At 42.4% G+C, this 12,489-nt stretch overlaps 1 protein-coding gene across 1 annotated transcript in view; it reads left to right on the top strand.

The window, feature by feature from the left end:
• LOC133632130 (protein crumbs homolog 1-like) overlaps positions 1 to 12,489 on the top strand; it is a 130,772-nt gene that overhangs the window by 104,227 nt on the left and 14,056 nt on the right. The window contains exons 8-11 of the mRNA XM_062024371.1: positions 1,048 to 1,583; positions 5,751 to 5,916; positions 6,862 to 7,723; positions 10,482 to 10,598. Coding sequence (XP_061880355.1) covers positions 1,048 to 1,583; positions 5,751 to 5,916; positions 6,862 to 7,723; positions 10,482 to 10,598 — 1,681 coding nt within the window. The remainder of the gene's footprint in view (positions 1 to 1,047; positions 1,584 to 5,750; positions 5,917 to 6,861; positions 7,724 to 10,481; positions 10,599 to 12,489) is intronic.

The following is a 12,489-nucleotide window of genomic DNA, read 5'->3' as shown; positions in this document are numbered from 1 at the left end:
CCCCTCCCACCTCCAAAGACATGCACCTGGGGATAGCACCTGGGGATAGGCCCCTCCCACCTCCAAAGACATGCACCTGGGGATAGGCCCCTCCCACCTCCAAAGACATGCACCTGGGGATAGGCCCCTCCCACCTCCAAAGACATGCACCTGGGGATAGGTTGACTGGAAACACTAAATTGGCCCTAGTGTGTGAATGTTGTCCGTCTATCTGTGTTGATGAGGTGGTGACTTGTCCAGGGTGTGCCCCGCCTTCCGCCCCAATGCAGCTGGGATAGGCTCCAGCACCACCCAAAATACGCTGCGCCTTATTTATGCGTTAAATACAGAAATAGCACCAGTAACTGACACGGCGCCTTTTAATACGGTGCGCCCTATGGTCGCCAAAATATGGTATAGTGGCTTCAATAACGGGAACCAATTGTCAAAAAGGGATTCAAATCCATGGAATCAGTTCTTTTCTTATCGAAGCATCGGGAGAACCTGAGTCCTGCACTCAGATCCCACATCAGGGCAAGAAAGAAGTCAAGCCAATGAGATGGGAGGGACATGATGTCACTATGTTGGTTGCGTCATCACGCTCTCCCACTCTGGCTGTTTTCAAGTCCAGATGCGAGCTGCACAAAGCCAACAAATTGTGGCTAGAAGAGGAAAAGTCACCTGGACAGTATAGCAGTTGTATTTTCAAACACACCGTAGTCCTCATCTTCTTTTCCAGCCCAAGTCCGTTCCCAACAGGAAGGAACTAACGTTCACGACTGTCAAATGAAAATAAATAACTGTAATATTGACCTATAACATAAATTCATTGCCATCCTTAAATAAGAGCAAATGAGATGTAAACCTGCAAGAAATAGTTCTTCTCAGGTTTCTCTCTTTCCATTTGACACTTTATTAAGCATTTCTTACAAATTCCTTCATTTGGAGCCTTTATTTGAAGAGGTGAAAATGTAGTGACATTGTTGGAGTGTTTTCCATGCTTGTGTGGACATTTCCTTTAGCAACATTCTTTTGTGGAGAAAGTGAATGATTGTTCCTCACTTTCAGAATACTTCTCCTGGACTTTTGCTCATGAGAACATCACCAGCTACGCTGCCTTCAACATCACACAAACCCATGGAGAACATTTCTCCTTCTCCTTCATCATGCGATCCCTCAAAGAGAACGGCTTGCTGGCACAGTTTGGCCGAGAGAAGAAGTCCTACCTGAGCGTCTACCTGAAGGAGGGCGTGGTGGCCGTCTACAGCCCTCACACCACACTCTTGTCGGAGGCCCGCTCCGTCGCCGACGGCAACAGTCATTTGGTGACTGTAGCCGTCAACCACGGCCAGGTGTTTTTTCCCAAGGCGGGGAACCACCGAGCCCTGGGGAACGTGAGCGTCCAGGCGGGGGATGTGGTCTTTGTCGGGGGACTCCTGGCAGGGGAGAACCTCCACACCTGGGGTGGACAATTCAAGGGCTGCCTGCAAGACCTTCGGCTGGACGACAAGCATCTGACCCTGGGGGAGGAGGAGCCGGGGGGTTACCTGGCAACGGCCCAGGAGAACGTCCTGCCGGGATGCCAAAGTGATGACACTTGCAAGGTACTTTTCAAACATGGAATGTCTTCTGTTGAATGCAAATGTAATGTCATTGGAATTGGAATGGAATACGCCAGTTGGTATTACCCTGGGAACTCAAACCACAAGTGCCAAACTCAACACCCACATCTGGCCCGCCACTTCCTTTTACAATTGATTCTTTGGGGGGAAAAAAAGGAAAACAAAACTTAATTCATACACCCACACACATATACCGTATTTTCCGCACTACAAGGCGCACCGGATTATAAGGCGCACCTTCAATGAATGGCGACTGTGAATTGTTTTTGTTGGCGGATGACTCTGCCTTGCTGGTATCAGACAAGGACAAGTCACAGGTGGAGAAAATCCTCAGTGCTGAGCTGTGTAGAACTTGCACCTGGCTCGCTGACAACAAGCTATCCATACACTTGGGTAAAACTGAATCCATCCTGTTTGGGTCCCACATCAAACTTAAGAAAGTCAATGACTTCACCATAAAAGTAGGTGACATTGTCATCACCAGGAAAGATGAGGTCACCTACCTAGGTTCCATTCTAGAGGCTAACCTTTCCTGTGATAAAATGGCAACCAAGGTAATCAAAAAGGTTAACCAACGAACGAGATTTCTCTACAGAATTTCCTCTCTGGTCAACAAAAGCACCTTGAGGATTCTGGCGGGAACTCTCGTTCAACCCTTTTTCGATTACGCATGCACCTCCTGGTACCCTAGCACCTCCAAAACCCTCAAATCTAAACTCCAAACATCTCAGAACAAGCTAGTCAGGTTACTTCTAGACCTCCACCCCAGATCCCACCTCACTCCTACCCACTTCTCTAAAGTGGGCTGGCTCAAGGTGGAGGACAGAGTTAAACAACTTGCACTGAGCCTAGTCTATAAAATCCGCTACACCTCCCTGATACCGAAGTACATGTCAAACTACTTCCTTAACGTAAATGACCGCCATAACCACAACACCAGGGGGTGCTCCACTAACCACGTTAAACCCAGATTCCGAACTAACAAAGGTCTTAACTCATTCTCTTTCTATGCCACATCAATGTGGAATGCGCTCCCAACAGGTATAAAAGAAAGGGCATCTCTATCCTCCTTCAAAACCGCAATAAAAGTTCACCTCCAGGCAGCTACAACCCTAAACTAACACCCTCCCCGGAAAAACTTATTGGGGTGTTACCATTAAGTGGTCAATTGTACGGAATATGTACTTCACTGTGCAACCTACTAATAAAAGTCTCAATCAATCAATCAATCAAACCTTCAATGAATGGCCTATTTTCAAACTTTGTTCATATATAAGGCGCACCGCATTCTAAGGCGCATAGAATAGACGCTACAGTAGAGGCTGGGGTTACATTAGAGGGAGCTGCACTAAAGGGAATGTCAACAAAACAAATAGTGACACTTCTACTTGCTGCTCTCTGTTCAACAAGCCACTGTTCCACTTTGTCCTCCAACTGTAGTCATCTCGCCTTCTTTACTTGGCGCAGGTCATCATGTTGCTTCCTCCACCATTCATTCCTTAATGTTACATTCTCTATTCCCGTGTTCTACTGCGTGACTGACCGCCTTCACTTTAAACTCTGCGTCGTAAGCCTGTCTCTTAATAGGAGACATTTTGGGGTCTTTACATAAAGTTTAGGTCTCGCAACTACGGGACTTCATTACCTGCTTACCATAAAAGAAGAAGTTCTTCTTCTACAGTAAGCAGCCACCGACTTCATTTTCCCCCGTAGAAGAAGAAGTTCTTCTTCTACGGTAAGCAGCTGTAGAAGGGGAAAATGAAGTCGGTGTAGTTACCGTAGTTGCGAGACCTGTTGTGGCTCAATATTGGTCCATATATAAGGCGCACTGTCAGCTTTTGAGGAAATTGGAGGTTTTTAGGTGCGCCTTATAGTGCAGAATATACAGTATATAAATATATATATATATACATGATACCAGTTTTAATAAAGTTGTTTTTACACTCTACAGCTACTTTATGATTTATTAACTTATTTTTACTCATTGACATAACATCATTTTAATTTGAGAATGAATAGGTATAATTTGTCTTTTATAGTTTAAAATTGAGAAAATAACTTTTCAAATAAGATATTTTGCTTTCCCCCACATGACAAAATTGCATCTAAGGACTCTGCAGTTTGACTAATGCTTGTTTTCAGAATAAAATATATATTTGTAGCTTAAAATTCCTGCTAATTTCTAGATGTACAAATCTTAGTTTAGGATGTCTTATCAAGTAAAAATAAGAAGCTGCACCGACAGATCATTTTTAGTATTTATTTTTCTAAAATTGTGTCTTTTTAACTAATATTTTGTCAGCTCTTTTTTGCAGTAAATTGATTTTTTTCCCCCTAAAACAAAAATAAATACTCATATAGCTGCTTGACTTATGTGTGACTCTGTAATACTAATGCTGTTCATTTTAACAATGCAATATTATATTTGTATGAAAGTAGTTAACTATAATGAACGATAATGAACAAACGAAACGATGTAACAAATATATTATCAGACATTACAAACTTGTTTTGTTCAAATAAAAACATCTGATCGATCAAAATAAGTTATCCATTAAATCAGGGGTGTCATAGAGGGCTGCATTTAACAGCGATTAATATATCAATATACAATTATAGGGATTCTCCTCATGATAATATTACACCATGGCTTGTGCATTCGATTACAATACAGTTTCACATACACTGTAAAACAAAAATCTGTAGATTTTGCAGTAAGAAACTGGCAGCTCAGTTGCCACAATTTTACGGTACAATTTACAATGTTTTTTACAGTAACGGTACTGTAAAATTGTGGCAACTGAGCTACCAGTTTCTTAAAATCTATTGTAATTTTTATAGAGTATGACTTGCTTTGAAATCATAGGTCAAGCAGATATTTATAGTTTTTCTTTTTGATCCCCCAAATTGATTATACGGGTTGCATTATTAGATACTGTGGAAGTGTGCAATTGCCTGCAGTACATGTACAGTACATTTTCTGTCTAAATGGAAACTGTCAAGACGTGGACTGTGATGCAGCTTACTGCGAGGAATGTTTTCCCGGACTATAGCAAACATGGCTTGATGGTAGGAACATGATTTAATTTATCACTCAAAAAAGGGTACAAACAAAAAGCGCTCACAGCGGAGGCACAAAACTTAACGCAGGGAACAAAACTAACACTAAGGCAGAACTATGGACATGAAACAAAAAGCACTTACTGTAACAAGAAACGAGCGGCATAAACTATGGCATGGATAATCAGCATGAACTATGGCAAAATCAGAGTAGCACATAGCAAGAACAGAGTATGATAATGTCAATGTCGCCAGGACTACCAACTGAAAAGGACAGGCTGAAATAGTCTCTCTGATTACAACAGGTGCGTGAGTCCAACACATGAGACAGGTGAAACTAATAAGTTGACATGGTGACCAAACAAGGGAGCGTAAACAGGAACTAAAAGAGTCTTAAACAACCAGAAAATAACAAAACAAAACATGACCACAGAACATGACAGAAACAACAAAAGATGAAGTCCTTTTTGCATTGAATGATTTGGCGGGCCAGATCTGGCCCCTAGGCCTTGAGTTGGACACCCGTGCATTAAATTGCCCATAGTAAGAATGACAATTGACAGGTTTCTCAGTTGTCAAAATTGTACAATTACAAAAAACAGCGGTACTGTTTTTATGTTTACAGTAGTGCACCGTAAAACAACAACAACAACCAGAGATTTTACGGTAAAAAAAAACCTGGCTGTTCTGTTGCCAGAATTGTACTGTAAAAGAAACTGTGGTACAGGTGCTCCATTTACGATTACTATAAAACTCTGGCGATGGAGCTGCCAGTCGATAAGAGTTTTTTTTACGGAGTACCTAGAAAAAAGATCAAAGGCAGTTGTGTACAAATATAATTTCTGTTCATTTATTGTGGCCCTCCGAGGGCAGCCATAACTGCCAGTGAAAAGGACTCTGACTTCAGGAAGTAGTCAATGACCCTCCTCTAGTCTTGATTCCCAGTGTTTCTATGCACTCCGATAACATCCCATTGATCTGTACCTTACCTCCTAATCCAGCTTTGGCCAGACCTGTGCAGTCGTCTTGGGTTAGGGATTTTGCAAGCCAGCGTCTAATCCACCTGCATCCGCGTTTGTCTGTACACAGAACGAGCCCTGTGCCAACGGGGGCAAGTGTCAGATCACCTGGAATGACTTCAAGTGCGACTGTTCCCTTCGATTCTCCGGACGCCTGTGCCAGAAGCGGCTGTGGTGTGTGGACAAGCCTTGTTTCCATAGAGGCCAATGTGTGGACCTATGGGATGGTTATGAGTGTGAGTAATCCACCATTATCTCTGTGATCTGTCAAAGCCAGAACAAAAGTCACACCAGGAAGAGCTTCCAGTTCGGCTCTGGAATTTCGAATACGGCTTTTAGTTTTGGGTTTGAGAAAGCTCAGTAAACATGAAACAGACAAAATAAATAAGCAATTCCAAGACTAGTCAAATGTAGCTCACAATCCTCGTTCAGTTCTGGGTTCTCAGATGGCCGCAAATGGTGAAGTAAAATAATTCAATTCAATCATACGACCAATATATTTTTGTAAAGTGGACCCCGGATGCAGAGACAAAGGTAGAATTGCCATACAAATGTCTTAAATAACAGTTCATGTGAAGCACAATTAGGGTTGGGAATGGTCACAATCCTATTCAATAATTATGGCCAGCCTACAAGTGATATGAAGCATGTGTTGATCATTAAAACTATTATTCATTTAACACTTAAAATGTAGGATTAGGTCAACCTGATTAGAAAAATAGGTACTAACCAAATATAGTGCCTAAGAAGGTTGTAGCTGAGATAGGCTCCAGCGCCCCCGCGACCCCCAAGGGAATAAGCTGTAGAAAATGGATGGATGGAAGAAGGGACTCAAAAATACATTTATCATTCAATAATGTTGTTATAATATTGATTATTAATTTTTAAAAAATTCTTAATTAAACTGTCACTAAAATGAATGAAAATACAGTTTTGCTACTTTAGTCATAAAGAAACTTCTCTCGGACTTTAGCGCCAGACTTGTTTGATATGGTCATTACTGCCACAAGTGGTGAAAAAGTGTACTACAACTGAGTATTGTCACTTTTGGTGGCCCCTTGGGCACGCTTGCGGTCCAACAATGGGCCTCGCCCTATGGCTAAGAAAGACTGACTGGAAAACACATTTGAACCCGCAAGAACTTTTTCTAAAAACATTGTCTTCACTTTCTCCTCCTACAGGCCTGACTGAAGCATTTTTTCAGGACAACGCTGTGGAGTATTTTGCCAACAGCTCCCTGCTGAGCCCGGTCACCAACTTCACCCTGGACCTCAGAACACGAGACCAGAATGGCATCTTGGTGCGGGCCAACAATCGAGCTGAGGTTTTCTGCCTGGGTCTCCTTAACTCCACCCTTCTGGTGAAAATGGACAGTGGAAAAAGTGCAGAGCTGCTGGCGTTCACCAGTCACCGCATCATTGCAGATGGTGCCTGGCACCGGGTTCAGTTGACCATGGTGGACCCTGCACTGCCACTGTCTCCATGGCGCCTCACTGTGGACGGGTACCCGGCCGGTGGAAGCCTGGGAGTTGCCGGCAACCTTAACTTCCTGAATGATACCAACATTTGGCTTGCTGAGAAATATACCGGCTGTCTGGGAGAAGTCCGTGCGGGTGGAGTCTACCTACCACTCTTCAACGTAGCAGACGCGCCCCAGACCAGTTACTTCTCCAGACTGAGTCAACATGAGCCAACCATCGGATGCCAGGGTGCCCCGGTTTGTGACTCTCAGCCGTGTGTCAACGAGGGTGTGTGCCAGGACCAGTTTAATGAGTTTAACTGCAGCTGCAGACCAGGTTGGGAGGGCAAGCTGTGTGAGGCCGAGATGAACGAGTGCTCCTCTGACCCGTGTGTCCACGGGACCTGCAAAGACTTGCTGGCACATTACCAGTGCCACTGTGAGCCTGGCTATGTGGGCACTAACTGCCAGGAAGAAGTGGACGACTGCTTGGAGTTCAGCTGCTTGAATGGGGGAACCTGTGTGGAGAAGATGGAAGTTCATACCTGTTTGTGTCCTCCTGCATACGTGGGAAAACGCTGCCAGTGAGTTGTTTCTTCACTTTTTAATGCATGTCATACTTCTGTAACGTTTTGCCTTTAATTACCACGGCCATATTCCACATACCAATTGTAGGTCCATAAATATAGAAGGTGGTTACTTAATTAGGAACTGGGCTGCACATGCATTTTGAGCCTCGTATGGTTTGCTTAGGACTGACCTCCGTTTACTGTATCAGTAATGCCATAAACCATGACTTGATGATTAGGAAGTCTAAAACAATCTCGTGAAAAGTTCTCATGGTGTACAAACATAGCCTATCCTATAGCATGGTTTTCACAGCAGGTTTTGAGAACTCATGATCTACCGTATTTTCCGGACTATAGAGCACACAAGTATATAACTACGTAAATATTAACAAAACTACATTCCCTATATTAGCTGTACTGGACTATAAACCTGCACATACGTTGAAAAAGGCGTTATTTACACAGAAATGTTTTATAAATGTTTATTTACATACCTTAATTGTTTCCAAAGGGTGTCTGTATAGCGGCAGTAAATTTTAACGGTGGATCAAACAAAACAGAATTCATGGTCCATTAGCAGCGCAAGCTAGCTCTCTAATCAGCTAAACAGACTCAATAACTCCACGGTGACAGCATGGTGAATTTACAGAGGAACTTGTGAAAGTGAAACAATACAAAAAGAATGTAAGTTAATAATACTAACACAGACACTCGTAATCGTGTTAGCATATTAGCTAATGCTAACGACACTACCCATGAATTGATTAACGTGGACCACGACTCAAACAAGTTGAAAAACTTATTGGGGTGTTACCATTTAGTGGTCAATTGTACGGAATATGTACTGTACTGTGCAATCTACTAATACAAGTTTCAATCAATCAATCAATCAAGCTTGACGATAGCAGGTAGAAATATGCATGAAAACACTCCTAGAAACATCACACATCGGACGTTTCGTAAGTAGGAATTGTTTTAGTTATATTGTAAAACTTACTAATGTTGTTTGGAGAGATGAATGAAGAATCCATACGAGTAGAACGCTATGGACCATTAGAAGATAAAACGGTACTTCTACTTCCGGTTTAAAGTACAAGTAGAGTGGAAATAAAAGTTGCCTCTATATTGAAGCTATTATCATATGTATATATATATATATATATATATATATATATATATATATATATATATATATATATATATATATATATATATATATATATATATATATATATATATATATATATATATATATATATATATATATATATATGTATATATATATATATATATATATATATATATATATATATATATATATATATATATATATATATATATATATGTATATATATATATATATGTATATATATATATATATATATATATATATATATATATATATATATAAATATATATATATATATATATATATATATATATATATATATATATATATATATATATATATATATATATATATACAGTATATGTACATACAAACTTACCATAATAAAACAATCACTTAGTGTAATATTTCCACTCTCGCTGGGACATGGACCGACGGGACGCTCACATAATTCCATTTAGATGAAGATTCAATCGCAATGCTTACGAAGGGTTATAAAAAAATGACTGCAAGAAACGTCTTTTTGTGTCTTTTTCACCATCTGGAAGGATGTGAAAGTGTAGCAGCCTGGCGGTCCATGGCCACATGTGTCTACTAGCAGGTGAAAGATGCATGAATGATCATCTACAATTGACTTTTAGCAAGTTTGAGACCAAGCAGAAGCAGCTCAGTGTGTCAACAATAGCAGTGTAAGCTAGCATTAGCTCACTGCTATCAATGCGCCGCTAAAACAGGCCGCCTGCGTTAGCGCTTATAATAACAACATCACTCATATTTGGGTCATTTTCAGGTTAGGACATGTAAATGAAGTATGGTTAGTTTACGGATCTTTCTAGAGAGTATAATGAGAGGAGCCTCCATCTGTTCACTCTACAAATTGTAGTTCCACTGCTTCTACAAATTGTAGTTCTACTGCTTCTACAAATTGTAGTTCTACTGCTTCTACAAATTGTAGTTCTACTGCTTCTACAAATTGTAGTTCTACTGCTTCTACAAAGTGTAGTTCTACTGCTTCTACAAATTGTACTTCTAGTGTTTCTACAAATTGTAGTTCTACTGCTTCTACAAATTGTATTTCTACTGCTTCTACAAATTGTAGTTCCACTGTTTCTACAAATTGTAGTTCTACTGCTTCTACAAATTGTAGTTCTACTGCTTCTACAAATTGTAGTTCTACTGCTTCTACAAATTGTAGTTCTACTGCTTCTTCAAAGTGTAGTTCTACTGCTTCTACAAATTGTATTTCTACTGCTTCTACAAATTGTAGTTCCACTGTTTCTACAAATTGTAGTTCTACTGCTTCTACAAATTGTAGTTCTACTGCTTCTACAAATTGTAGTTCTACTGCTTCTACAAATTGTAGTTCTACTGCTTCTTCAAAGTGTAGTTCCACTGCTTCTACAAATTGTATTTCTACTGCTTCTACAAATTGTAGTTCTACTGCTTCTACAAATTGTAGTTCTACTGCTTCTACAAAGTGTAGTTCCACTGCTTCTTCAAAGTGTAGTTCTACTGCTTCTACAAATTGTAGTTCTACTGCTTCTACAAAGTGTAGTTCTACTGCTTCTACAAATTGTAGTTCTATTGCTTCTTCAAAGTGTAGTTCTACTGCTTCTAACAATCTATTTCTTTGTCCAACACCAGACGGCGATTCCCTCCGGTGGCGTGTGACGCCGCCACCAAGTGCCTTCATGGAGGGGTGTGCATCGGGGAGGACACGGGGGGCAACTGCACCTGCAAGCCAGGATACTCTGGTACCAGGTGAGAGTCCTACCAGAATTGTATTCCCAAGAACCCGATCACAATCTATTTCCATTACTGTTTTTTCTACTTGGAAGATATTTATTGCAATCCTGGACAAATGAAATGGATCACTGGGCTCTGTACCGAGGATGTCGTTGTGGCTTGTGCAGCCCTTTGAGACACTTGTGATTTAGGGCTATATAAATAAACATTGATTGATTGATTGATGATTGATGACTTGATCTTTGCTTCACTTGCATTGGCAGATCTGATTCATTTGGATTTTTTTGTTTTTAAATCCATGTTTGTGGATGTAGTCAAGGCTTAACCATAACCACATCCAGCCACAACCACTAGAGAGGATTATATCATCCATCTTCTTCTGCTTAGCCGAGGTGGGGTCGCGGGGGCAGCAGCCTAAGCAGAGAAGTCCAGACTTCCCTCTCCCCAGCCACTTGGTCCTGAGGTGTTCCCAGGCCAGCTGGGAGACATAGTGCCCACAACGGGTTCTGGGTCTTCCTCATGGTCTCCCGCCGGTCAGACGTGCCCTAAACACCTCCCTAGGGAGGCGTTCGTTTGACATCCTGAGCAGATGCCCGAACCACCTCATCTGGCTCCTCTCCATGTGGAGGAGCAGCAGCTTTACTTTGAGCTCCTCCCGGATGGCAGATCTTCTCACCCTATCTCTAAGGGAGAGACTCGCCACCCGACGGAGGAAACTCATTTGGGTCGCTTGTACCCGTGATCTTGTCCTTTAGATCATGACCCAAAGATCATGACCATAGGTGAGGATGGGAACGTAGATTGACCGGTAAATTGAGAGCTTTGCCTTCTGGCTCAGCTCCTTCTTCACCACAATGGACTGATTCAGCCTCTGCATTACTGCAGACGGCGCCCTGATCCCTCACTCGTGAACAAGACTCAGAAGTACTTGAACTCCTCCACTTGGGGCAAGGTCTCCTCCCCAACCCGGAGGTGGCACTCCATCCTTTTCCGGGTGAGAACCATGGACTCAGAATTGGAAGTGCCGAAGTCGCTTCACACTCGGCTGCAAACCGATCCAGTGAGAGCTGAAGATCTTGGCCAGATGAAGCCATCAGGACCACATCATCTGCAAAAAGCAGAGACCTAATCCTGCAGCCACCAAACCGGATCCTCTCAACGCCTTGACTGCACCTAGAAATTCTGTCCATAAAAGTTCAGAACAGAATGGGTGACAAAGGGCAGCCCTGGCAGAGTCCAACCCTCACTGGAAACTGCTCCCACTTACTGCGGACCAAGCTCTGACACTGATCATACAGGGAGCAGACCGCCACAATCAGACAGTCCGATACCCCATACTCTCTGAGCACTCCCCACAGGACTTCCCGAGGGACACGGTCAAATGCCTTCTCCAAGTTCACAAAGCACATGTAGACTGGTTGGGCAAACTCCCATGCACCCTCAAGGACCCTACCGAGAGTATAGAGCTGGTCCACAGTTCCACCACCAGGACGAAAACCACACTGTTCCTCCTGAACCCGAGGTTAGACTATCCGGCGTAGCCTCCTCTCCAGTACACCTGAATAGACCTTACCGGGATTAGATCATGTTGAAAGGAATTTAGATACATATTGTTTATATTTGCCATACCTAGTACAGCTTTGAGAGTTCCATTTGATTTGTCATTGATAAAAGCAAACACCAGGAGGGGGGCTCTCCACATCTGCAGCCCCTACCCAAGCCCCTACCCAAACACCAGGAGGGGGGCTCTTCACATCTGCAGCCCCTACCCAAGCCCCTACCCAAACACCAGGAGGGGGGCTCTCCACATCTGCAGCCCCTACCTAAGCCCCTACCCAAACACCAGGAGGGGGGCTCTCCACATCTGCAGCCCCTACCCAAGGTCTTTTTCCCATTTTGGGCTATT

This window comes from Entelurus aequoreus, linkage group LG17 (assembly GCF_033978785.1).
Source record: "Entelurus aequoreus isolate RoL-2023_Sb linkage group LG17, RoL_Eaeq_v1.1, whole genome shotgun sequence".
Classification (NCBI taxonomy): domain Eukaryota; kingdom Metazoa; phylum Chordata; class Actinopteri; order Syngnathiformes; family Syngnathidae; genus Entelurus; species Entelurus aequoreus.
Note: the sequence above shows the minus strand (reverse complement) of the source record. Positions and strands in the feature narration are given on the sequence as shown.